At 33.4% G+C, this 25,487-nt stretch overlaps 1 protein-coding gene across 1 annotated transcript in view; it reads right to left on the reverse strand.

Moving 5' to 3' along the window:
* Positions 1-1,481: 1,481 nt before the first annotated feature.
* The window catches only part of DPP10 (dipeptidyl peptidase like 10), a 686,000-nt gene continuing 661,994 nt past the window's right edge, over positions 1,482-25,487 (reverse strand). Inside the window, exons 20-26 of the mRNA XM_063093496.1 lie at positions 20,144-20,338; positions 19,432-19,486; positions 7,503-7,602; positions 7,196-7,254; positions 7,014-7,086; positions 3,179-3,252; positions 1,482-1,616 (exon numbers count right to left, since the gene is read on the reverse strand). Of these exons, the coding sequence (XP_062949566.1) occupies positions 1,482-1,616; positions 3,179-3,252; positions 7,014-7,086; positions 7,196-7,254; positions 7,503-7,602; positions 19,432-19,486; positions 20,144-20,338 (691 nt within the window). The remainder of the gene's footprint in view (positions 1,617-3,178; positions 3,253-7,013; positions 7,087-7,195; positions 7,255-7,502; positions 7,603-19,431; positions 19,487-20,143; positions 20,339-25,487) is intronic.

A 25,487-nucleotide genomic window follows, 5' to 3' on the forward strand; every position in this document is an offset into this window, starting at 1 on the left:
AGAACCTTGCAGCTTGGTTACAGACCTTAGACATCTTCTGCAAGATCCCTTAAGTGAAGAAGTGAGAAGACACTCTTTGGCTTCAGCAACCAAAGTTAATGTTCTCATGACTTCAATTAACTTCATACAGTCAAGTTTATTTTATTCTCTCATTACTTACTACTGCAAATCAACACAGCATAGGAATTGATGCATTTCGTGCCTTCAATTCAAATTAAATAGCAAATGCTGCTGTTTGTGAACTTTTTGGCCAGTGAATAAAAAATATTTCATTTCTAATTCTCACCAAAATTTAAATTAAACAGTAACAGATGAATTGGGTAGGCATGGAATACTAAATAGGAACTGGCAAATGAAATAATCCAGATCTCTGCTTTTACAATGAAAATGAGAATTGATTCTGCACTGTGAGATAGAAGTAAAAGGACCAAGAGTTTAAAAGAAAAAAAAAAAAATCCTTCTTCACCAAAAGAGCAAAATAGCACTCAGTGGCATTGCATTGTTAACAAAATTTCTTTATCAGAAACTATAATTTAATATTTAAGTATCTAATTTACATGTGACAAGGTATAATATTCAAAAAATTAAATTGCAACTAGAAAACTATTAACCACTAAAAACAATACCAAACACAACCAAAACATTTATAGGAAAGCAATAGCTAGAATTTGAATTGGAAAAAGTGTTTCATCATATTTGGCTCATTAAACAAAGCATCCATAATAACCTGTAAAAGAGCATCTGTTCTAATTCATCAAAAGTTTACCCTTTGTAGCATGAATAACATGTAGAGATAGATTCAATGACTGTATATGCACACATGTGTATATGAATTGTGAGACATACACTTGTGTGTTGATTTAAAGATACTGTATCTACTGATAACTGATTGACCTTTGGAAGGTGCTGAAATCCATACTTCTATTTGTCCTTTCACTCATTTAATAATGTCTTTTTAAAAACAAAATTACATAAAATACTCTGTTTTTTATTAACTGAATATTTTCTTAAGCATGATAATAGACAATGAAAGAATTGCACTTATTGTAAAGGTACAGTAAAGTGTTAAACTGCAGCTTAGCAATGGAAGATCAGGGACTGAAGTATTGATGATAAGTTGTGCATTATATGCAAAGATGGTGGTGGCCATTGAAATTAAAATGAGAGCAACTAGTTACAGAACAAACAGGGGGATAACAGAAGAAAACATGCACTACTTCTACTTTAATGCAAAACTAATTTCTCCCGGGAAACCAACCCTTTGACCTTCCTTATACAAAGAAACAGGTTCTGCACCCTTGGCAACACAGTAGACTTGGCCGTCTGTATTCAAATTCTAGTTCATTGTCTCTGAGTGTGCTGTTCCGGTGTCATCTCCTTAAGCTGCCCTTGAAATTCTGGAGCATCTACAATGTTATGGTCTCTTGGTTAGGTTTCATTGAGCTTCAATATTCTCTTCAGTTCCATATAAATAGGGTCCACTATTCATCTTCTTCTGGTTCCTGTGGTAACACGGTTATTTCTTCCTTTAAACAATCACTGAAGAATCTGAGGATTGTGCTATAGAGATGATATTTGCTCTTCTCAGATACATTATAACCTTCATCTGGGTAGACCTAAGATATTGAGGGGAAAGATTTCAAGTTACCAAAGCAGTTATTGGCCCTCAGAACTTATTCTTTTAGACTCAATGGCACAGGAATCTAAAAAAACAATATCCAACCAAAATATCCCCTAATCCAACAATGAGTTCTTTATGAAAAACTAAAAAAAAAAAAAAAATTATAATAATATTAATCCCTATTTTAGACAGTTTTTTTTTCTTTTTGCATTTAAATAAAGATTTGTTAGCCAAATCTATGTTCACATTGATTAAGATGGCTTTAACATTGCCCTCTGCTTGAATAAACTTTGGACAGTTTTTTCCTGAGTATGGGCCCTGACCTCCCTTTTCTTAGAGTATTTACTTCTGAAAACTTGCAATTGTGTATTATTTTTCTGCCCCTTTGAAATGTGTGTAAATCTTCTAGACTCTTGTCAGTTTTACAACACAGGTAACATAATTCTCAAGGATATGGGAACCATCTCTTTGAAATGTAAACATTGATTGAGGTAGCACTCATATCTCCCAGTCTCCGTGGGAGTGTAGGAGACTTACTTTAAGTTTCAGATGATTTCCTGTTATGAAGATACAAGAAAGTTTATTTTTCATTTGGGTATGGCTGATTACCAAGCACTGCAGGCCTACAATTCCCCACCCCCATCCCTGGCTCTTACAAATTCTCCAGCTTTTTGTTTTAACAGAGTTGAGTTCAGTCTCTCCCCTGTTGCAACAGTCTTAAATAATGTCTTCCTTTCCTGTTTAACACTGTCTGGTGTGACTTTTACATTGACAAAGTCCTTTCTAACATAAATAACAGTAGCAATTTCTCTAAAATAAGAATAAAAATACAAATATTATCCCATCAATTCCTGGGCGAAACGTTTTTAAATGGTATCTCATTGCCCTCTGAGTAAAGCCCCATTCTCCTCAACATTGCTTATGGCCCTGTCTGCCATCCCACTCCACATCTTCGTCTTACATTATCTTAACCTGGTACTTTGTGTTTCAGACATGTTGAACTATTATTGATACAGTCAAATGTTGAAAAATTAAAATCAGCTTTTCTCTTCTATGATTCCTCCATCAGAATGAAAGTTCCTTGATAGCATAAAGTATCTGACCGCTGTAAAGTAACTTTTTGACAGATATTTATTAAATATTTGAATGCACAGATGCAAATTGCAATGTAAATAGGTTTTGTCCTCTTCTACTTTGTTAGAGTATTTCCCCCCAATACTTTTTTTTCTTCTGCTTTCTAATAAGAGTGATGGAAAGTGAAGAAAAGACAAAAAGGACAAGAAAGAAAATAGAAAATCATTCTCTTAAAAGAATTCAATATTAGTGATATAATAAAAGTCTCAGGAGAAAAGGACATTTTTAAAAGGGATTATGCAATTCACTTATAAAACTTGAGCTGATTTACATTCTCAATGTAATTAGAAATGAAAAGCACATCTTTGGTACCTAAAAAATATAGTAAAAATTAATAGCATGGAGGATGGAGTAATACAGAAGCTATACTCACAAGTGGAAAACCAAGGTAAAAGAACATATTCTTCTGAAAAAGTGGCTTACCTGCATGCTATAATTCACTCCAGCTTTTATTAGGTGCTTGATTAATTCTGCTGAATGCTGGAAATGAACTTTTGCTGCAAGAAATTAAATTATAACATTTAAAGGAAATACATTTATTCAAAGTAGACTTTTTCATATTATTTTCTTAGAGAGATTAAGCATTTTACTTTACATACATTGCATATTTAAAAGACAAATATCTGTCTTTAACTAGAAAGTTGGTAGATATAATAGTAAAACTTTGAACTTCATTTTATACAAAAATAAACTAAAACAGGATCTATGACTAAGGCCTACTTACTGTACAGGATGGTACTTAGCTTTACTTTAATGAATACCATTTATTATTTCTAATTGTTCACATATTTTATACCTTATAAAAATTTTAACATAGCAAATGTCTCGTCTGGATATTAATACAACAAACCAGTGGTCTATTTCTTTTTTTTTTTTTTTTTAATAATCACTAAGGCCCACTCTCAGGCATTCTGCCTTATTATTTTAAAATAGAAAAGAATATCACAGTTGAGAAAAGAGAGTTCATATCTGATTATTTGAGGACTAAATATTTATTGTAGAACATACTGGTTATTCCTGTTTCCTTCTGTCTTCTTTCTGCCTGAACCTGAATACCAAAACTCTGACATAAGCTGCACAGTAGCGTGGACTCGGTAGCAGTGTTGGCCTAACAAGCTATGAAGACTTGGGCCAGTCACCTAAATCTCTCTGTGCAGCAGTTCGCTCCTTTGCTACCATTCATTCCTGCACTCTGCATACTTCCACGTATCTCTAAATAACTTTTACACTAACATTTTTAACTGTCTTTGCAAAACTAGGACAGACTTATCAATAGTTTAAGCTTCTTTTAATGCTCTAATTCTATGATGCTTAATAAACATACTACACAGAAGAAAACAAAAGATTCCAAATGATCATTTTAATATTTTAAAAATATAGCCAAGGTCTTTTTTTAACATTTTCCTATTGTACTTGATGGAAAAATAACCACATCAACTCTAAATAAGTACAAATTACTCTGTTAATGTAAGCTACTAGAAATGCAAATTAATGGGGGTAATGATTGAGGTAAAATGTTCCCTTATATAACTCATTCGTTTATTACAGAAAAATATGAAAAGACCCCATTATTTCTCTTTATGGATACAGCTGAAAAGATAAATGTACAAATGGAGTTTCCAACTGGATTTTTTTTCTGCTTAGTTTGTAGTGCAAAGTCTGTTGACATTTGCCATTTGTCCCTTCCTGTAACTAGACAGGAACATTAAAGGTCTGACTGGCTGGCTGAACTGATTTGCTGGTAATTTTTGAAGATAATATTAATAATGATAGTATTATAATGTCAATTTCCGAGCATCTGTTATCCACCAGGCCCCTATAGGTTGTGTGGGGTGTGTGTGTGTGTGTGTGTGTGTGTGCGTGCTTGTGTGTACACAGTTACATTTCCTCTGAAGTGACCAGGGCTGAACCTCTGCTTGCATTTTATCAGGTTGGGGAAGCACCAGGCTGATGAATGAGTGAGTCAGACAGAAACAACATGATTTACTCTAATAGCTACAACATATTGATGGAGAAATTTGTAATAGCGCTAATATATTCCAGAGTGATGGTTAGACATAAAATAATTTAACCTCGAATATAATTTATTCACAAAACTGAGGCTTCAGAGCACAGTAAATAAGAGCCTCGATACCTGGATTCAAATTCCCTTTCTACTAATCAATCGTACTGTGCTTTTTGACAAGTTATATGAGGGTACTGCAAAATATACATGAAAAAATGGAACTAAAAGACAATACGAATCTTTCCATGAACTTTTTGAAGTACTTTCGTATAATTTCTAATATTTATTTTCCCATCTATTAAATAAGAAGAGTAGTAATATGTACTGTACAGTATTTTTGTGAAAAACAATAAGATAAAATTAAATGCTTTTAGAACATTTTCTGACATATAGTCAATACTTAATAGTTGCTGCTTATTATTATTGTAATTAACATATACATAAGGTTTTAATACCTTAGAACAAAATTCTAATGTCCTTCAAAAGTTCTATACTCTCTTTCATCATGTTTCATCCAGCAATGGTGCTGTATCACCTAAATCTTTTGGATAGATTTTTAATTTCGTAATAGTTTGAGATTTTCAGGAAAGTTTCAAAGACAGTGCAGAGAGTCCCCGTTCATCCCTCATTCAGTTTCCATCTTACACTATGGAACATTTGTCACAAACAAGAAACTACCATTTGTTTGCTTCCATTAACTAAACCTATTTTATTTGGTGTCCACTTCGGGTTTCCTGTGTCCTTTCACTGTTCCAGGGTCCCATTCAGTATACCACATTATATTTAGACATCATGTCTCCTTAATCTCCTCTGGTCTCTGAGGATTTCTCAGACTTTCTTTGTTTGGGATGAAGAGTACTGGTTAGGTATTTGGCAGAATCTTCCTCATTTGGGTTTGACTGATTTTTTTTGTCATGGTCAGACTGGGGTTATGGCTTTTGCAGACTAAACCTTCCAAAAAGTGAAGTAAAGTTCCATTCTCATTATATCACATCACGGGTACCCACTATTGACATGACTTGTCACTGTTGATATGAACCTTAATCACCTGGCTGAGCTGGTTATCTGTCAAATTTCTCCACTGTCAATTTCTTTTATCCCTTTGTGTACAGTAGAGCAAACCATTAAGCACGACCCACCCTAAAGGTGGTGGGGGAGAAGTTAAGCTTTGCTTCCCCGAGGAGAAGCATGTACACAAATTATTTGCAATTTTTCTTAAGGGAGATTTGTCTGTTCTCCTCCATTTATTCATTTATTTTACACAGACAGACACACACACACACACACACACACACATCAACACTGATCTAAGCTCTCTAATTTAACCACAGACTGGCATGCTTGAAAGTCAAGTTGGAAAGATGGTGTGTTCTTTGCTGCAAAATGTTTTTAGTGATTTTCTATGTAAAATGGGCAAAAAAATACTGAAGCAGGGCAAGGTGACCAAGAACAACAAGTTTAAGATTTAGGAAATATTGATTCAAGACTTTGACTCCCTTGACTCACTTGCTAGGTAGCCTTGGATAAATATGTTTCTATCTTAAAATTGATTTTTCTCAAATGTGAATGGGACTATAAATACTGTGCCTTCTGCTGTAAGGTATCACAGAGGATTATAAAATAAATGGCTTGATCCCTAAAAGGATTCTGTGAATATAAAATATTATTTATTACTAGCATTATCTATCACATCCATTTCCAATGTTTAAAGTGATGAAAAGTGAGAGGTGATAAGAAAGTGCCTTTTTAAACATGTTTTTATTTTAACTTCATTTAAGTTGGTAACCTCACCACAATGGCATCTCAGGGCTTGCACCTTTCTGCTGTCTATCCTTCTGTTTCCAGGCTGGTTTCCATTTGAGGTGTGCTGAATAACACTGTAGCCATAATCACCAGCCACTTATGGCTATTTAAATTAAAATTAATTAAAATTATATAAAATTTAAAAAATTCAAACTAAACACAATATGGCCATAAGTGGCTAGAAGCTGCTGTGTTCAACAGCACAGATACAGAATATTTTCATCATCACAGAATGTTCCATTGGGCAGTGCTGCCATTTGAAGTTCATGGTCTCCTTTCCTCTTATCCCTGAAGTCCTTCTTCCCATTGCCTCTCATGCATCTGATTATTTGTGCCACTCTGCTCTCTTCTTCAGAAGGTATATAGGGGCCCCTGTAAGCAAGTTCTTAGATGTATTCCTTTGTAAAAGGTTAGACCCCATCAAACAGCAGCAGCAAGTACAATACTTACTGTCAGCAGTTCCATGAATTATTAATATATTTTCTTCTTTTAAACCATGAATATTATGTAGAACACTGGAGGCCTATAATGGAAATCACAAATATCTATATTGACAGACCTATCTGTATAAGTATTTTTTCTAAATTTTTAGAACAAAAATAGGCTTTCTTTGTTCTTTTTAAATTAGTTACCTGGTAAGTGCTTTCTTCCTTAGATGGCATACCAAGGTATCTTTCAGAGAAAGCTGAGGCTGTGACCCAAGAAAACAGAAATTTAAAAATAAACTAAAAACCATTTGCCTAGCATATTTCATTATTTAATTTTCACATTGCACACTCAAGTGTTATGCTAAAATCGATTGAATCAGAGAGGTGATAAACAGCTCAAACAGACTCTAATAACACATGATAAATGAGCTCAGTTGAGCTTCTCTGCATTGGGATTTTGTTTTCTACAAATCAATGCATTATATTAGGTCAGTCGTTAGGAAGTTCTTACCATACAACTTCAAATCTGTGATAGGTGCAACCACGGATCCACATTTAAAAAGCTTTTCATCTGATTTTAAGATCATCGATGCAATATAGCCACCATACCCCTGGCCAAAAAATAAATAAATAAATAAATAAATAAATAAATAAATAAATAAATAAATAAAGCAATTATTCTTGAAGAAATTTTAATAATTTTAGCTTTTAATCACTGTTTGGTAATGTGCATATTAGAATGTCTCATAATGTCTAAGATCTGAAAAAGAATGCACTAAAATTACTTTTTGCAGATGAAAATTTTAACAGTTGTTTAAACTTTCATATAAAAGGCTTTTTAAATAACTTTAAGCAAAATGTAAAATTAATTATATATCACCAAATGTCAAATATTTGTTCCGTGATTTCATAATGTACATCTGGGAACTGCCCCAAATAATTTGAAACTAGAGAAATAAAGCACTTATTAAGTCATATATCATTTTAAGCAAATTTTATATATATTTTTAATAAAATATTTAAATAGTAATAATGTTTACATAGAATTAGAAAAGGAGAATATTTAAAATATATCATTAAAAATATAGACTCTTCTTTCAATTCATGATAGGGCTTAAAACATGTCACCCCAAAATATGACTGTAGGAGACCAGAATATGCCATGCAAATGTGTCTTTTGGCATAAGGATCATTTTGAACTGGTTATTTTGAGAAACTGCAGACACAACAGTAGTTCTGAATAAAAGGTTGGAGGTTGCCCTTTTGAAAGAGAAGTTTACATCTATAAAGGAAATCTTCATTTGTAAGTGTGTCTCTCTCTGCACCAGACTTAAGTCTGCATAATAAACCTGACTTTTCCCTGGCTTTCTCATTTAACAGGGACTTTCACACCCTTCTTCCTTTGTTTCAGAGAGCAATGGAATTTAAACCTGAAGTTTAAGACAGCTCTTTGAGATGGTCTCTAGATATTTCTTCATTTCTCTGGGTTATTTCCCACGTACAGAGGAGGTAAACATGTTATTATTATTACTTTTTAATTTAATTTATTTTTTAAGTTTATTTATTTTTGGACAGCTGGCCAGTCTGGGGATCCAAACCCATGACCTTGGTGTTACGAGCATAGCACTCTCTAAGTGAGTTAACTGGACAGCTTCTGTATATGTTATTAAACTTCTGTTTGTTTTTCTCTTGCTAATCTGTCTTTTGTTGCAGAGTCCTAACTAACAACCCATGAAGGGTGCAGGAGAAAATTATTTTTCCTCCCCTATATGCTACACAACTAAATATTGAAGAAAATGGGTTATAATAAATAATGTTGCTAGTTAAATGTGCTAGATTTGATTAGAAAAAGTTCCAGAGCAGATTACAATTACAGTAATGCTAGACTAAGTGAATGACCTACTGAGTCGTCTGTTTTAGAAATTAATTTTTAGCTGTACTCTGGCAATATTCTGGACCTCAGAATATTGTGGAAGGAATTTAAAAAGATTAACACTCAGGCCTTAACTCCAGAAATGTTGATGCAATTGGTTCATGATGACGTCTACTTTTGAAAGATTTTCAGATTACTCAAGTGTGGTCCAGTTTTATATGGATTGATCATTGTCACTAAACTCTTGAAGTGGGAAAAACAGAATTTCATTTATGTTTATTTGGAGCATCCTTTAAAACTTGGTATGTGAAAATCCATAATGAAGTTAGATGTTACTGAAATGGCTAAGATAACATGTCATTCTGACACTGGAATATCCAGTACTCAGACACCTGAGCGAAGCTTCTCCAACAATTAGGAAATAAAGGAAAGAAAATTATCCTTTATAGATTTAAGCCACCACAAAGTATGTTTGCTCAGTCTCATTGAGAGAGACAGAAAAAACCTTAGGTTAGCAAAATTTGGAAGTAGCAGGCTTAAAGGTGTTAACATATCTAAAGAAAGAAATATAAAAAGGTGGGTTGAGTCATGCAAAGCAAGAAAATAGGTAGGTATTAATAAAGCAAAATTGGGAAGAGCCCTTGAAAGCTCTGTCTCCAGAGGGAGTGTTCCCAGTGTGTTGTTTCTAGTTCTCTGTTATTTCTGGGTGAGAGCAGGGTGCTGCAGCCAAGAGGTGTCAAGTGCAGTAATTCCTTGGTATCCTTAGAGATTGGTTCCAGGACCTGCCACAGATATCAAAATCAAGTTCGTGACATAAAATGGTGTATTATCTGCGTATAACTTATGCACATCCTTCTCTATACCTTAAATCATCTCTAGATTACTCATAATACCTAATACAAAGGAAATGCTATGTAAACAGTTGTTATATTGTATTGTTTGGGAAATAATGATGAGAAAAAAAAAAACCCTGCACATATTCAGTATAGACACAATTTTTTAAAAAATAGTTTCAGCCCACAGTTGGTTAAATCCACAGACTTGGAACCTATGGATACAAAGAGTTGACTGTACTGCCTGCAGGCAGGATGATTTCCATTTTGAGGAATGTGTCACACAATTTAGGTGATGCACGTAACTCTTCTGGTTTTAATTCCATGATGGTCAAGCAGACTTTCAATTGATTATGATCTGGTTGTTCATATAACCTGAATACCTTGATAGAGTAGCTAAATATTTCAATCTTGAATATTCCAATCCACATCTAAATAATCTAAACTAATGATTTGGTGTTATGTGCTTTTTTTGTTGTTTATTTTAAATTTAGTTAGGTTTTTATTTTTTATTTTTTTAAAACCTCTATTTCACATGTCTCTAAGAGCCTTATTATGTCCAGGAACTGAGATGAATGGTGCCTTCCAAAGGAGGGATAGATCTTAGAACAACGCCTCAATGTGAAATTTCATTCTAAACATCTGGGAATGTTAAAATGCTGATTCTGATTCAGTAGATCAAGGGTGGAGCCTAGGAGTTTTTAACAAACTTTCAGGGGACACTATGCTGTTGGTCCACATTCTTTCTAACAACTTCTTACAGTATAATTATATAATAAAGATTCCTACCAGAAATATTCTCTTAGCTTCAGCCAGCAATGACTAGACCAGTGGAGCTTTAAGAAAAAACACCAATGCCCCAGAAAATAACTCAATCAGCACCTATGGAGAATGGGCACCTGACAGCATGTGATTCTACAGTGCAACAAGGGTTGTAAATCATTGGTGCTGCACAAAAAGTTATATTTTGCTATTTTTTAAATATGAGAATTTGGGATTTAATGAAGCTAAATACTCTCTAAGACTTAATGATAATGAAAGATGTTGAATAAAATTCTCTCCATGGCATTTAAATATTGAATCCCAAATGCTGCTCTAATTAGATTTATTTCAGAGAAATAAGTTCTATTTTTAAAAGAAAATCAACACTGGCAGGGATAAATTAAATTTTAGAATAAATTAAATTTTAATTGTTCACCTTCCTCTCAATCATTTTATATCTATTCACTGCATGCAAGTAGATCACAAAAGAGTTCTTGCAAAATATGTTCTGGAAGAGGGCAAGAATCAGATATAAGCTCTAGCTATATATAAAGATGGTGATTTTAATTTTCAAAATAACATATTAGATAGATTGAAAAATTGGGACTTATCATACTGACTCTAAAGACAGTTAGAAGCTGTTTTGGATTTGATATAGATCAAGACCATTCAATAGTCAGTGTAGCCTGCTCCATTTTATTGATTTGCCAGTGATTAGATTTTTTCATTCATAACGATTGTTTTGTCATTTTCGTTTTAAGAAGCTTCCATATTCACTCATATTTTTAAATTTGTTTTACATTCCCCAGGTAGCCATCATCTTATCTCAAACATGATCTTCTAGTGACACCTTTCCTGACTTCTGATTTAAATTTGCCAGCTCATCTCTTACAGACTTGCAGTAAAACACAATTTAAAGGATGTCCTTCAAGCAGAAAGAAAAGTGAGACTAGTTAGAAATCTATATCTACACAAAGAATTTAAGAATACTGGAAATAGACAGCACATGGATAAATATATAAACATTTAAATTTTTAATTAAATCTCTTTATAAATAAATGACTTTTAAATGCAAAAATAATAACAATATATTTTGGGATTTATAACACATGTAGCATAAAATGTATAACAACTATAGCACAAAGGCTAGGAATAAAGAAATAGGTTTGTATATAATATATGAGGAAGGATAATATCACAGGCAGGTTAACTGTGATCAGTTAAAAGTATATATTATAAGCTCTGAAACAACCATTAAAATAACATAGAAAAAGTTACAACTAACAAGCAAACAATGGAGCAAACTGAATCATAAGAAAAACGTTTTTTAATATAGAAAAATTAGAAAAATTTTAAAAGAACAAGCTAAAAATGGAACAAATAGAAAGTAAATAGCAAAATGATAGATTTAAATGTGATCATATTAACAATCACATTAAAGGTAAAAGCTCTGAACAAATTCATTAAAATGCAGAGACTGTCAGATGGATTAAAAAGGTAAAACCAACTTATAGGCAACTCTTTACTGCCTATAAGAAACACATTCAAATACAAATACATAAATAAATTAAAAGTAGAGAATTGAATAAGATATAATGTGTTAAAACTAATCCAAAGAAAGTTGTAGTGGCTATATTAAAATCTGACAAAATAGATTTTAAGGAAATAATAAAACCAGAGGTAAAGAAGGCTATTTCTTAATGATAAAGAGGTCAATTCATCAAGAGAAAATAAGAATTCTAAATGATTACATATGTAATAAAAGAGCTTGGAAATACAAGAAGAAAAAATTTATAGAACTTAAAGGGGAAAAAAGCAAATAGACAACTATGGCCAAAGATTTTAGTATCCCTTTTGCATTAATTGATTTTTAAAATAGACAGAAAATCAGTAAAGATTCAAATAACTAGAATAACATATTCAATCACCTTGGTCTTACTGATGTTTATAGAACATTCTATGGGCTGAAATTTAGGTAAAATCTTTAAGGAAAGGGGAAAATTTGAACAGAAGTTTGAAAAAAGGATAAGGTTTGGATACATGAAGGGAAAGGGGATTCCAGATGAGACAAACAACATGAGATATGTTCTGTTCAAATACCTTTGCAACAAAAAAAAATCTAATAAAACATAGATACTTTGGCAAGGCTTATAGACTGACTTGAAAATAAAACCATTATGCAAGTGAATGTAATCTATTGCATGATGGTATAATACCTATAAGAAGCTACTGACAAAGTGGTGTCTGAGTACACAGGAGGCAACAGTGTTTGCTAGTGGGAAAGATTTAGTGAATGCTCCATGGAGGAAGGGACATCTGCATGGGGCTTAATCAGAGATGGAATTATAAAGCAATATGTGGGCTTGAATTTATTATTAGAAATCAGTAAAAAGCCACAAACAAAGACACTGATGCGCAAAGGTGAAAGTCATACTTATAACCGAAGAGAATTCCAGTTTAACTACATGGGAGAAAACAATCGTAACAGCAAATAACACTTGAAATATCCTTAAGATCCACTTTAGGTAATAGTTACAACTTTTTAGTATAATCTTATTCACCTGTAGAATATTAAGTAGATACTTGTGATATAGTGACATAACATTGAATATAAAAAGCCAAAAGTTGTCTTCTATGCTGCCTGAAGTTCATCTCTTCAAGTATGCATTTGGTAGTTTTAGAAAGTAGTATATTAATTTAATCCATACTTCCCAGGTGTTTATAGGCCTAACATTTCAATACATAAAAAACAGGTACCAGTATTGTCTAAAAATACATATGTTGGGGCCCAGAAAGTGATATCCCAAAGTAAAGGCCTCAGAAGCAGCCTCAAAAGCACAGTTTTCCTCTGACCTTCTCCTGCTCTCTTGTCTCTCAGCTTCATTCTCCTCTGAGTCAATCCACAGAAACTAGAGTCCCTCTTCCCAAAGGCAGGTCACAGATATACCCTAATCTTCCCCTCACCTCTGTGTCTCGGAGCTGTCCCATAAAGAAATGCTCTGACCTACTTTGTTTGATTGGAGGTCATTAGACCCTCATTCCAGAAAGAGTCCTGCCCCATACCCCAGAGAAATAAACACTACACAGAGAGGCCAAGAAGAATCTGAATATGCAGGCCTTACTGGGTTTCCCCACTCAGTCTATTAGCATTATTAGCCTGCATTATAGAATCTAAGCATAAATATGGACAATTTTTCCTATATCTTTAGATTGTCATTCTGAAGGCTCCCATGTCACATAAAACTATGATATAATAAAAATTGCTGTGCCTTTCTTTATATTAGTTTGTGTTTATCAGATGATTTTTCAGAGAACTTTCTGGAGGTTAATGGAGATGTCTTCCCTTAGACCCTACAACATCATTTGACTCAAAAGGCATACTTAAAAATACTACCATTTTATTTTTTAATCTGTTTATATGGTTAGAGAGCATAGATCAGAATTGCTTATCAAATTCTGAAAGAGTAAACAAATCACACACAAAACAAAATATATTCAGTAGTTTTTTGGAGTTTACAATTTTGGCTTTATGGAGTGTGATATATACCTCAGAATGTCTAACTAAATTTGGTTTCTGCTGGCAAAGTCAATCATAATGAATGAAACTAGTTAGCTAGCTAGATATGGATACAGATAAATAACACAATGAAAACAGGATGAATCTTAGACCAAAAAGAAAAAAAAAAAAACAAAAAAAACAGAACCTGGAAATTTAATCAAATATTGGTGAGTGCAAAGGAAAGAAGTTGATCAGAGATGGCAAATTCCTAGACCTAGAGCTGCCAATCAACATTCCATTCCCAGACAGAATATCTCAAATGAATCACATCATTTTTTCACACTGAGTTTAAACTCAGCCTGGAATCTTACAAGGTTGACGTGCTTTAGCTTCATTGACGGTAACAACATATATGTAGCAATTATATTTCCAGCATTTAGTAAAACAGATAACCCAGTTGATCTCTCAAATGAAAAATAAAAACAAAACCAAACAACAACTGCCACCACCACAAAATATAAAATAGTAGCTTAAAAAAGGGCACAGCCCCAAAAACAACTAAAAATAATTTTGAATGAAATATTGAACTGTCCCAAAGGAAATGAATCCACAGAGGATGGAGACAAACTGAAGGTTGGAAAACCCAAGAGGTAAACAAAGCATAACACCAGTGTTTTTTTTCAAATGCTGATGACATTGACCTTCTGCTATGATGGCTCCTTCAGTGGATGAAATACACAAAACACAGATACTACACAATAGGTCTAAAGTAGACCCTGAGGAAGTGTTGACCCTGGAAGGATTGTCTAAAGACGACAAAATATAAACATGCTGCACAAAAGGCAAAAATGTTTTGTTTTGTTTTTTCTTCCTGTCATAAGCTTATACTGAGCTAATAAAAAAAAGAAAAATTAATCTTGGCTAAAAATTTAAGCCACAAGTCTACACTTAGGTTTGCCGTCCTAATAAATGATTAAAAATGAATGAAAAGATAATACAAAAAACAGAAATGCAATATAAGTTTCAAAGAATTCCCATAGATAAATTCTGAGAAAGATAAGCTCATAAATAAATGAATAACACTAGGGGAAAAAATCACCATGACTGAGAGCCAGCAGAAACAACAGGCAGCAGGCAGAAGAAAGAAATTCTCAAAAATAAGGGATGTTTGTTTAGTAAGATGTAAAATATCAAATAATGCTGAATACTTTGAAAGAAATGAACATTTGAAAACACCATCAAAGGAAGAATTAAAATATAACTAAATATTTTTATGGAAAGGAAAACTAGTGGAATTTATAGTAATAAAAATATTTTTAAACATTTGCACAATGAATATGGAAAAACGTATTAATCATACTGAAGACGGAATTGTTAAACTCGAGTATAGATGTGAGAATAATACAGAATTAAACACAGAATGACAGAGATAAAATACATGGGAAAAAGCTTATAAAATAAGAATGTTAAAGTTAGATTTTAGCATATTTTTAATGCATTTAAGTGGATGGGGAGTTAAGGCAATATTCTAACAGAAAATTGATTATAGTTTTTCAAAATTGATGAAAGATACCAAAGCACAGACTCAAAGAACCCAACACAACCCAGACATGATTAAAAGACAGATGTACATAATTGTGCACATCTTGGAGAAACTATAGAACACCAAAAAAAAAAATCTTTAAAAAATATAAAATATTCAATTCACCCAGAAGGTATGTAGGGACTGAATAATAATAGCCTTAAAATACATATAGCAAAAATTAACCTAATAAGGAGAAATTTAATAGTTCATCATTATAATGGAATATTTTAACACATCTTTCTCAGAAAAAAGGGACAAAATAAATCATTAACTAAGTTTATAATTTGAACATTATACTGGCCAAAACTTTTAGGCACACATGGAAGTTTTAAAAATTATCCCTTTCCTAAGTCATAAATCCACTGATGTTTCCAAGAATTTCTGACAATTCTATTATAGTCAGAGTCAATAACAGAAATGTACCAAAAATTATTTCATGTAATTTGGAATAAAAATAATAAAAACAGTTCAAAGGGCAAGAATTACCCTGGAAATAAAGAAATAATCATACTAAATATTAATAAAAGTGCTACCTTTCATTACTAGTGGGAAATACCTAAGGGAGTATCTCAAAGGGATTTTATAACTCAAATGCTTATTCTTGAAAAGAATAATGCAAAATTAATAAGCCAGACATTCAACTTAATAATCAAAGAGCAAAATGGGTTTAAAAGGTAGGAGAAAAAATAATGATGACAAGAGTAGAAATTAGTGAAATGGGAAGCAAAGATAAATGGAAAAGAATAACCAAGCTAGGAAATATGGTCCTTGAAAAACAGGGAGGGATGGAGCGATGGATGGGAGACAAGAAGGGAGAGCACGAGCAAGATCAATAATGAGAGTATGCATGCAATCAGGAGCAAGAGAGTGCTCTAGCAAAAGCAGAAAGGCACAAATAAGCCACAATAGGAATCAAAATGGGACATTGCTGCCACAAGGGAAATGATTAAACATACAACAAGAGAAAATTATATATTACTCTCTGCAAGTTACTATGGGTTAAACTGTGCCCCCCCAAAGTTTAATGTGTTGGAGGCTTGGTCCCCACTGACAGTGTTATGAGGGCAGAAAATCCTATTACAGTAATTGAAAGGTGGGGACTAAAAGAGGTGATTAGATTGTGAGGACCATGCTCAAGTAAACTTGTTAATCCACTGATGGTTTAACTTTAGTCATGGGCATGGTTCCGAGGCCTTTAAAAAGAGAAAAGAGAAGGAGTGAGTAGTTAGCTCTCTCTCTGCTCTGCCATTCTGCCATGCGACACTGTGCATTGCTGTAAAGTCACTTCATCAGATGTGTTCCTTGGACTTGGGACTTCCCAGCCTCTGAAACAATCAGCAATGGAAACAGACTAATGCACAAGTATTCTTAGAAAGTTATCAGAAATGGGGAAAAAAAATTCTTTCAAAGTACTAAAAGTGATTTCAGAAGAAATGTAAAAATTTTGATAGTCCTTTACTGATGAAATAAATTTAAACATTAAGTACAATTTTTCCAGCAAAGAAAGCAATAGCCCCAGATGCCTTTACTGCCTTATCCCAATTCAAATAAGCTTTTCCAGGCATTCAACAAAGCAAGAACATTACTCCATTATCCATTTTAGGAGCCTAGCATAACCTAATTTGATATTGAAATAAAACAAGTATAGTTTAAGAAAAAAGATAGCAACATCTAGCAAATCTTGAGGCTAACAATGTTCTTTTGTATGCTCAGAAGGTCAACTTCTAATTTATAATTTAGTCACAGATATGAATATTTGTTTCATCAAAATGGAATATTTTAAAAAATAAATCCATTGTTGTTTTCATTTGTTTATGTCCTGTGTCAGTCTGTTATATACTAGTTTGTCAGAGTCACTTGTCCTGAGTCTCATTAATCCCCGTGAGACTTTAAACTTCTAAATCTGAGGCTTAGAGTTTTATTCCTTTATTTCTTAGTTGCTGTGGAGGATCCTCTAATGTCTGTGCCAACCCTGCCTCTCATTGTTATTGCCTGTCATTCCCCTATGTGAGACTTAATTACAGTCAACTACCTTATTTCCTGTCCTCCAGACATGTTCTCCTCACTGACACTGTGCTTACATGTGACACTGTGTTTACAGGAGACTCTTTCCTTCCACTCTACCTGCTGAAAGATTCTTATCATGTTTCACTTTCTTCATGAGACATTTTACAATATTCTGAATCTTCTCTAAATTTTCATGAATGTTAGTACAGCTCATTTTGTCCTTTATGCTTATTTATGTGTACAATAAGTAGAGCTTTGTAATAATAAGCCCCGAGTCCTTTGTAAATTATTGCATATATCAGAATCATTCAGGAGGAAAATGTTTTCCACTATATGCACTTTTCTGTATGTAGCAAAAATACGTTAACATAAAATTTACCATACTAACTGCGTTTAAGTGCACAGTTCAGTAGCATCAAATATATTCCCAATGTTGTGAAACAGGTCTCCAGAACTTTTTCATATTGCAAATATGAAACTGTATACCCATTAAACAAAAACTCCCCCTTTTCCTAACCTCCCCCATGTTCCTGGCAGCAACCGTTCCACTCTGTCTCCATGAACTTGACCAAATCGGATACCTCATATAAATGGAATCACACAGTATTTGTCTCCCTGTGACTGGCTCACTTCACCTAGCACAACGTCAACAAGGTTCATCAATGATGCAGCATGTGACAGGATTTCACTATATACTTTTTAACGTATCTAGTGTTTCCATTTCTTTAAAATGATTGCTTTCTTAAACATTATCTTTTTTTTTTCACTAATCTTACCACTAGGGGCTTTCATTTGTTTATTTGTTTGCATTTATGTTGGAGGAGCATTGCTTACAAAATGTTTTTATCGATGCATTGACTATTACTGACAACAAGAATAGAAAACAGCAAAGGCAGGTGTATTACAGATGTCTGAAGTGGGGGGAGAATGGTGGTGAAATGCAATGATTTATATTTTACTAATTTGCTAAGTGGTTTTTTATGTACCTACCTATCAGTATGAACTCACTAAAATTTATGCCAGTTAAAATTACCAGTTATGTCATGTCATGGGTCTCTAAGGTTACTTATATGTAGTGGAAAATATTATATGTTTAAACCTATGAACACCAAGAATTTGCTTTGGCTCTGAACTAAGAGTTCAAGGTCTCCTTCCTTTCGTCTTGTTATCTTACATTGTGCTGCAAACTGATGTGTATAAACCAGATGCTTAGTACATATCTATATGAGGTCTATTTTTCTGTTATAAAAATGATGTTGAACTTGACATAACAGTTCCTGCAATGAGAAGTAAATATCTTGCAGAGAGCACAAAAGACGTAATTATGCATACCGGTCATTTTCCATTTTCTAAGCCTGTGTCTGTCTGTCTTAAGGCTGTGGTACTTGCTGTTTCTTCTGTGGAGAATACTCTACCTCAGGAGATTTGTTTGGTGGGCTTCCTTCTGTTATTTAGGTATTGGCCTAAATGTCATCTCATTAGAAGGATCTTACTTGTCCACTCAGTCTGATAACACTGGCCCTTCCTGCAGTTACCTTCTGTCTATCAATTATTTTTTGTTTTCCATACAAGACTTATTACTATATGAAACTACGTTTTCCAAGTATTTGTTTACTATGTTTCACCTTTCTAGAAGGTAAGCTTCATGAAAACAAAGCCCTTTTTGTCCTGTTGTTCTATTTTTAAACACCAGGTGCCTACTAGATGCTCAATAGTTACTAAATTCATAAATGACCAAATGTATAGAATATTTAAAGGATAATATGGAGAAATTGTAGTATAATGAAGATGTAATTAGATATAAACATATACAAACACATACACAATACATATATATGCACAGATAGATGGATGGGTAGAGTTAGCATTTCTACTATTTACCTTTCCAAAAATGCTTAATCTTTTGGAGTCAACGTATGGCTGTTTCAGTAAAAATCTGTAATAGAAAGGAAAAACTATATAGTCACATCTTCTTGAGTCAAATGTACATGTGAATTTATACTTGGCACCCACACACATAGAACAAAAGTCAATGACTAGAAATTCCTTACTGCCTGTAGCTGTATTTATGTGGGAGGGTTGTATATTTCAAAGTCTTACTACTCAAAGTGATGATTCAGCAGTATGGTACCACCTGGCAGCTTTTTATAAAGGCAGAATGTTGGGCCCCATTCCAGGCCTACTGAATCAACATCTACATTTTAACAACATCATAGCTAATTTATACGTACTATTATAGAGTACCTGCTAGCTTTCTTAGATCACACTTTCATGACAGTGTGATAATGGTATCTGTGAAACTTCTAGAATTTTAATTAACTGGGAAAATGATAGCATTGTGGATTATTTTAAATAAATAATGTAGTCATATAATTAAGGACTCTCCCATTTTCATAAATCCAAAGTGAATTCTAACTCCAGAGGTAAAATATGATCATTATTTTATTATAGCACTGAGAGTGATAGGTGCTTGAAAAAGAAATTGACTAATCACTAAAATAGAAACTTCTGAGTCAGGATTAGTAGTATTATATATCATATACCTGGATTCTGTAATTACAGAAAAAACAATAGGAAATGTGCACCCACTTACTTCACTGCTGTTATTTGGTCCTTCACTTCTACTGAACCTAACTTTCGATGAATCTCCTGCAAAATTTTCAAGCCCTGGAATCCACTCCCTCTGCCGTCAAATCTTGCTACAATGACATTATCCGTGTCGACAAGTACAGAATCCCAGTCAATGTGGAACTTATCTGTGACCAGCTGGCCTCCTGGTTCTTCATCCCTGTAAATACCGACATATTAGACCAAAACAAGAACAACTGAGAATTGGTAGAAATTTTAGCTTTTATACTTACTAGTTTACAAAAGTTATGGAAAAGACCTATATTGGTTATTAAAATTTTTGTTAAAATTTGATGATAAACCTGAAGCTAAAAATATCATTTTTCCTTGTGAATTTTTAAATAAAAAGTTCCCTATACAAAATAAAAATATGACTTAACTGCACAGTACAGATTAGTTTAAGGCATTTTTCAAAAGGGAAAAATGAAGAAAAATACATGGCACTTTCCATAGGCATTTCTAAAGAATAATTATCAAGTTAACAGACAGGTCTATCTTTATTGGATTTCTTACCGACAGTGTGTTTTAGAAATGTCTTGCAGATGGTTTACAAAGGTTGAAGGGTCTGATAGAGAGCAGAACCAATTATGGAAACTTGATAATAGTTTAGCAGGAAATGTACAACCCTAAAAAAAGTTGGATTCAAAAAGAAGTACTGCATTAATAGTTCCCAATTTTTTCCCCGCATGGTGGAATTCTCACTGAGAAGAATTTAAGCAAACAGTGAGAAAAATTCTTTCTCATCACTGAAGCTGATAGCAAGAAAAGGAAGCAGAGATAATATGTTTGGAAAATTTGAAAGCTAGAAGTAAAGAAGGACCCACAAATTATGAAGCATGAACATTCTCTCCAGAGGAAAAATGTGGTATGATTTTAAAATGTCAGATTAAGATGGTATTTCTTATTTTATTTTCTAGAATACCAAAAAGGTAAAACAAGAAGACTCTCATAAAAATAACACAGATTATTTAGGTCCAAACCAAAGTATAGCTCAAACAGGCAGTTGCCCATGTGATAGATCTGAAGAATATCAAAATATACAACATTGAATAAATCTTCATTAGTTGGGCAACATACCAGAAATCCCCACATGGTAGAGACACCAAACACTCCTGCCTTCATGTTTATGCAGATGTTTACCTAGAAGTGCCAATATACAAACCAATCCTCATTAACAAGCTTTTAGGTTTTCAGATTTACTAAAGCAAGTAAACTCTCTCAGCAAAAACAGACCATAGGAGCTGTATGGTACCAGTAAGTAAGGTAAAGGAGGCTGTGGAAAATAGGGCAAAACACTGAGCAACTAAAACTTATTGAGCACTGGTATGGGCTGATTTTTGTTGTACCCAAATTCATATGTTGAATCCCTAATCCACAGTACCTCTGACTATGACTATATTGGAGACAGTGCCTTTAAAGAGGTAATTGACTTAAAGTGAGGCACTTAGGGTGAGCCATAATCCAATCTGACTAGTGTCCTTAGAAGAAGAGGAAATTTCAACACACCAGAGACCCCAGTGGTGTGCATGTGCAGTGGGACTACCATATAAAGTGGCAGCAAGAGGGTGGCCATCTGTAAGTCAAGGAGAGAGGTTTCAGAAGGAACCAAACCTGTGGGCAACTTGCACTTGGACTTCTAGTGTCCAGGACTGTGAGGAAATAAATTTCTGTTAGTGAAGTAGGCCATGACTGAAAAATAAAAATGGATATAAATAAATAAATTTCTGTTGTTTAAGATAGTCAGTGGTATTTACTTATGGCAGCCCTAGAAAATTAATACAAATGCTTTCTGTGGTCTAAACACTTAAGATCCACCATCCCATCACTGCACACTATTGAAATTTAATTCACCTTTTTGGGCAGAAAGTTGCCTGTTACATGATTTATTACATGTATTGTAAATGAAGAAACATTGTAAATAAACTATGCTGTTGAAGTTATTTAATCACAATTCCCCATCATTCTTGCCTAAATTACACGTGTATTGATGATCTTGTGTCTCAAATCTAGATCTGCCTTGTTGTTTCACAGGGTTTGCAATCTCAGCTATTTATATATATATACACACATATATATTTTATTTTTTATTTATTTTAGTTTTTGCAACCTTAGTTCTTGATAAGATAACTTGGAATTAGTTACTACACATATCCACATGCACTAGTCTAGAACTCTGCCTCGTTCAGAATGAATGAAGTCTGGAATTGCTGGTTTTTTTTCAGTTTCTGGGTGATACAGATATATCTCACCTAATATTTGAGAATCAACATGAATCATGGCTAGTACAGTTTCTGTTATATGTGGGACACTGCCAGTGCTTGTTGAATAAGATCCTTCAGGGAAAATATGTTCAGGTGAAGCTTAAAAAAGAAAAGACCTTTAAAAGGCTTGAGTTTATATAAAGACACTGTATTTTGAAGCTTGGGGATTTATTGCAAATATTATGATTCACAGAGGACAAGATACCATGGATTAACTTCAACCTTAATACTAAGTTGAGTAAAAATACCAAAGTTTGAGTCTCAACTTCACTCTGAACATAGGCAAAACACTAAAACTCTAAAACTGTTTCCTCATCTTTAATAATGGTAAAATACAGTCCTGTGTCCCTCAAAGAAATTTTATAAGCATTAAATGGCATAATATATTTTAAAATACTATATAAATTATGATGAAAAATATAAAACCATTATTAAATTAATAGACCACCACTGTTTTATTTGAAGCCAGTTTTGCTTATATTGAGCATATTTCTTTACAGTTCAAAGTGGAGAACTGTATAAAAGATTTTGGCTAGTTGTGCAGAAATTAAACTTGGCCATGTCTATAGATAAAGCACAATTGCTGTGTTGTATGAGCTATTCTGTCACAGGGACTCCTATTTTCTAGATGGACCAATAATATCTAAAGCCTTATAAGAATATAAAAAAGTGCCATCAACTGATCCTTTGGAGTGATTAGCAGAGTGTTATTAGCGTTTAACATAGGATTTTCCAGCTTTAAACCCTAGCAGCAGCTCTAAGGTAAGGTAAAGTGTTTTGCTAATTCAGGAGATATAATTTTCTAATTTACATATGACCCACTGCATTGTTCACAGCTATTTTAGGAGTTTGCAGTTAAGTTTAGCCAAATGTAAATGTCGGACATTTTATGGCATGCAAATAAATTATTTTACAAGATAGTTTAAAATAAGGTTCATTTTTCAAACTTGTGAGTAGTAAATGGCCACAGATTTTTCAAAACAAAACTTTTGATTCCTCAGTCACACTTGCAAAACCCAGGGGGAAAAAAACACAATCTCACTCCTTTGCTCTCTTCTGTAAAGTACCTTTTTAAACTCCAACCTTTCCTTTTCAAGGTTTAATGTTAGAACACAAAATAATATTAATATATTATGAGCCAATGATTTTGAATATGTTTCTGTGTCTAATTGGGTGTATTCCTTCTATTTTGGTACATGATAAAGGCATATCTATTTTAAGATGGGTTTAAGAAAACATGGATTATAATGCTAAGCATTGCCATTGTAAGGACCAAGTCAGATGCTTGCAGGAGTATGGTGCAGATTCATTGTTCATAAAGTGTTGAGCAGAAAATACTAGACTTTTTTTGTAAAGCCAAGCAAATGGTATTTATTTAGTGAGGTAGGAATAGCGAGATATTTGATGATAGAGATGGTGACAGGGAACATACTACAGACTTAATTATCTGCCATATAATAAATATGCACATGCCACAAGTCATGTGCATATTGGCCATGCAGAATCGGTGAGCTCCAATCCATTTGGTTTCTTTTCCTTTTTCTCTGTCTTCCTCATTTTCCTTTCACATTATTTTGCTTTTTTCTCTGTCTCAGAAATCTCTGGGGACCAATAGTAAGGAGGGAGTTTCAAGGCTGAGAATGGGGCACCCAACTTTGTCAAAATTTGTGGTGAAAAGAACAATTCCATCTGTTTTAAGCAGTGGAAAGTTCATAGAAATATTAAACTTGTCTATTTCCTAACACAGCCAGCAGAATCAAATTAAGACTGTAAACTTTTCGTAGAAGTTAAGGTCTTCGAGGGCAGAATCCTCATCTATTTTAATACCTTCAACACTGTGTATGTATGAGGAGGTCATGATATGAGCATACAAAATCTATGGAAAGAAAGATGAATAAAACAAACAATATCCAATAGTTCCTTAAAATGACAGAACAAGCCACCTCTTCACAACATAACAAAACATCATTTGTGCCAAAACTGAATTAAAGTGAAGAGACTTGTTCAGACTACATGCTTGGTCAGGTCACAAAGAGCCATTTAAATGAAAGAGGGTTGAATTTATATTCAGAAGACAAAGGCTTCGGTACTCGACTTTGTTATCAATCTGGCCGAATTACTTTGAATGATTATAGGCTCTTTTATTTTTATTTATTGTTTTCATTATTAAATAATAGTTGACAAATTGTAGTACAGTACATTTTTAAAAGCTGCTTTCCTTACCAGTAAAGATTTGGTTGCAATAAATGGAAGGAAGGGTATTTTCTGAGAGCACTTTCTGTGACTGGTCTATTGCATGGTAGAATTTTAAAACTGGTTAGCTGCAAGCTGAATATCTGTGTCTATTAGGGCAGTGGAAGACAGAGATAGATTGAGAAATATTTATAATCATCTCAGTGTTTTGCTCTTTTTAGGCCTAGAATAGGTAGGCTCAGTTGCATGAGTTCCTAGTTATGAGCTAGAATAATTGAGAAGCAGGTGTTGTAATGTTATTCTAGGTATAATGAACTAGAAAAGAGTGAGAAAGGAAGGGTAAAGAGCAGAATGGAAATCAAAGTAACAGAAAGAACGCTGATTATGCAAAGAGCTACATCACACTGAATCCTTAAGGAAAATCAATTGTCAGTGCTTCTGGTTTTGTTCTTCAGGAGAGAATTCATTTCACTGTAGAACATGAAACTGACAGAGGAAAGGAGCTTTAAATAATATTTGTCTTGCCTTAATCTGAAATTTGCTTTATAGAGACTTACAACCAGTGATTTAGTTGCAACATAAGTACATCTATAGTCTACTACAGTTTGCTTTCTTTCAAACAACATATACATACATTGGCTAAGGGCCTCTTGGGCCAATTTCTTCTATTTCTCTTTTTATTATCCTTAGACTTTCTTCTCGTGGGTGGATTTTCCTACGTAAAGAATGCCAGAGTGAGTTTTCTTGTATATTTAGTTCATTATACAAGAATTAACAACATTTTTGTCATAGAACTGTTTCTTGTCATATTTTCCATGTTCTTCCATTAGAAATGTTATATATAATCTGCAAACT

The sequence above is a fragment of the Cynocephalus volans genome, chromosome 1, assembly GCF_027409185.1.
Source record: "Cynocephalus volans isolate mCynVol1 chromosome 1, mCynVol1.pri, whole genome shotgun sequence".
NCBI classification, from domain to species: Eukaryota; Metazoa; Chordata; class Mammalia; order Dermoptera; family Cynocephalidae; genus Cynocephalus; species Cynocephalus volans.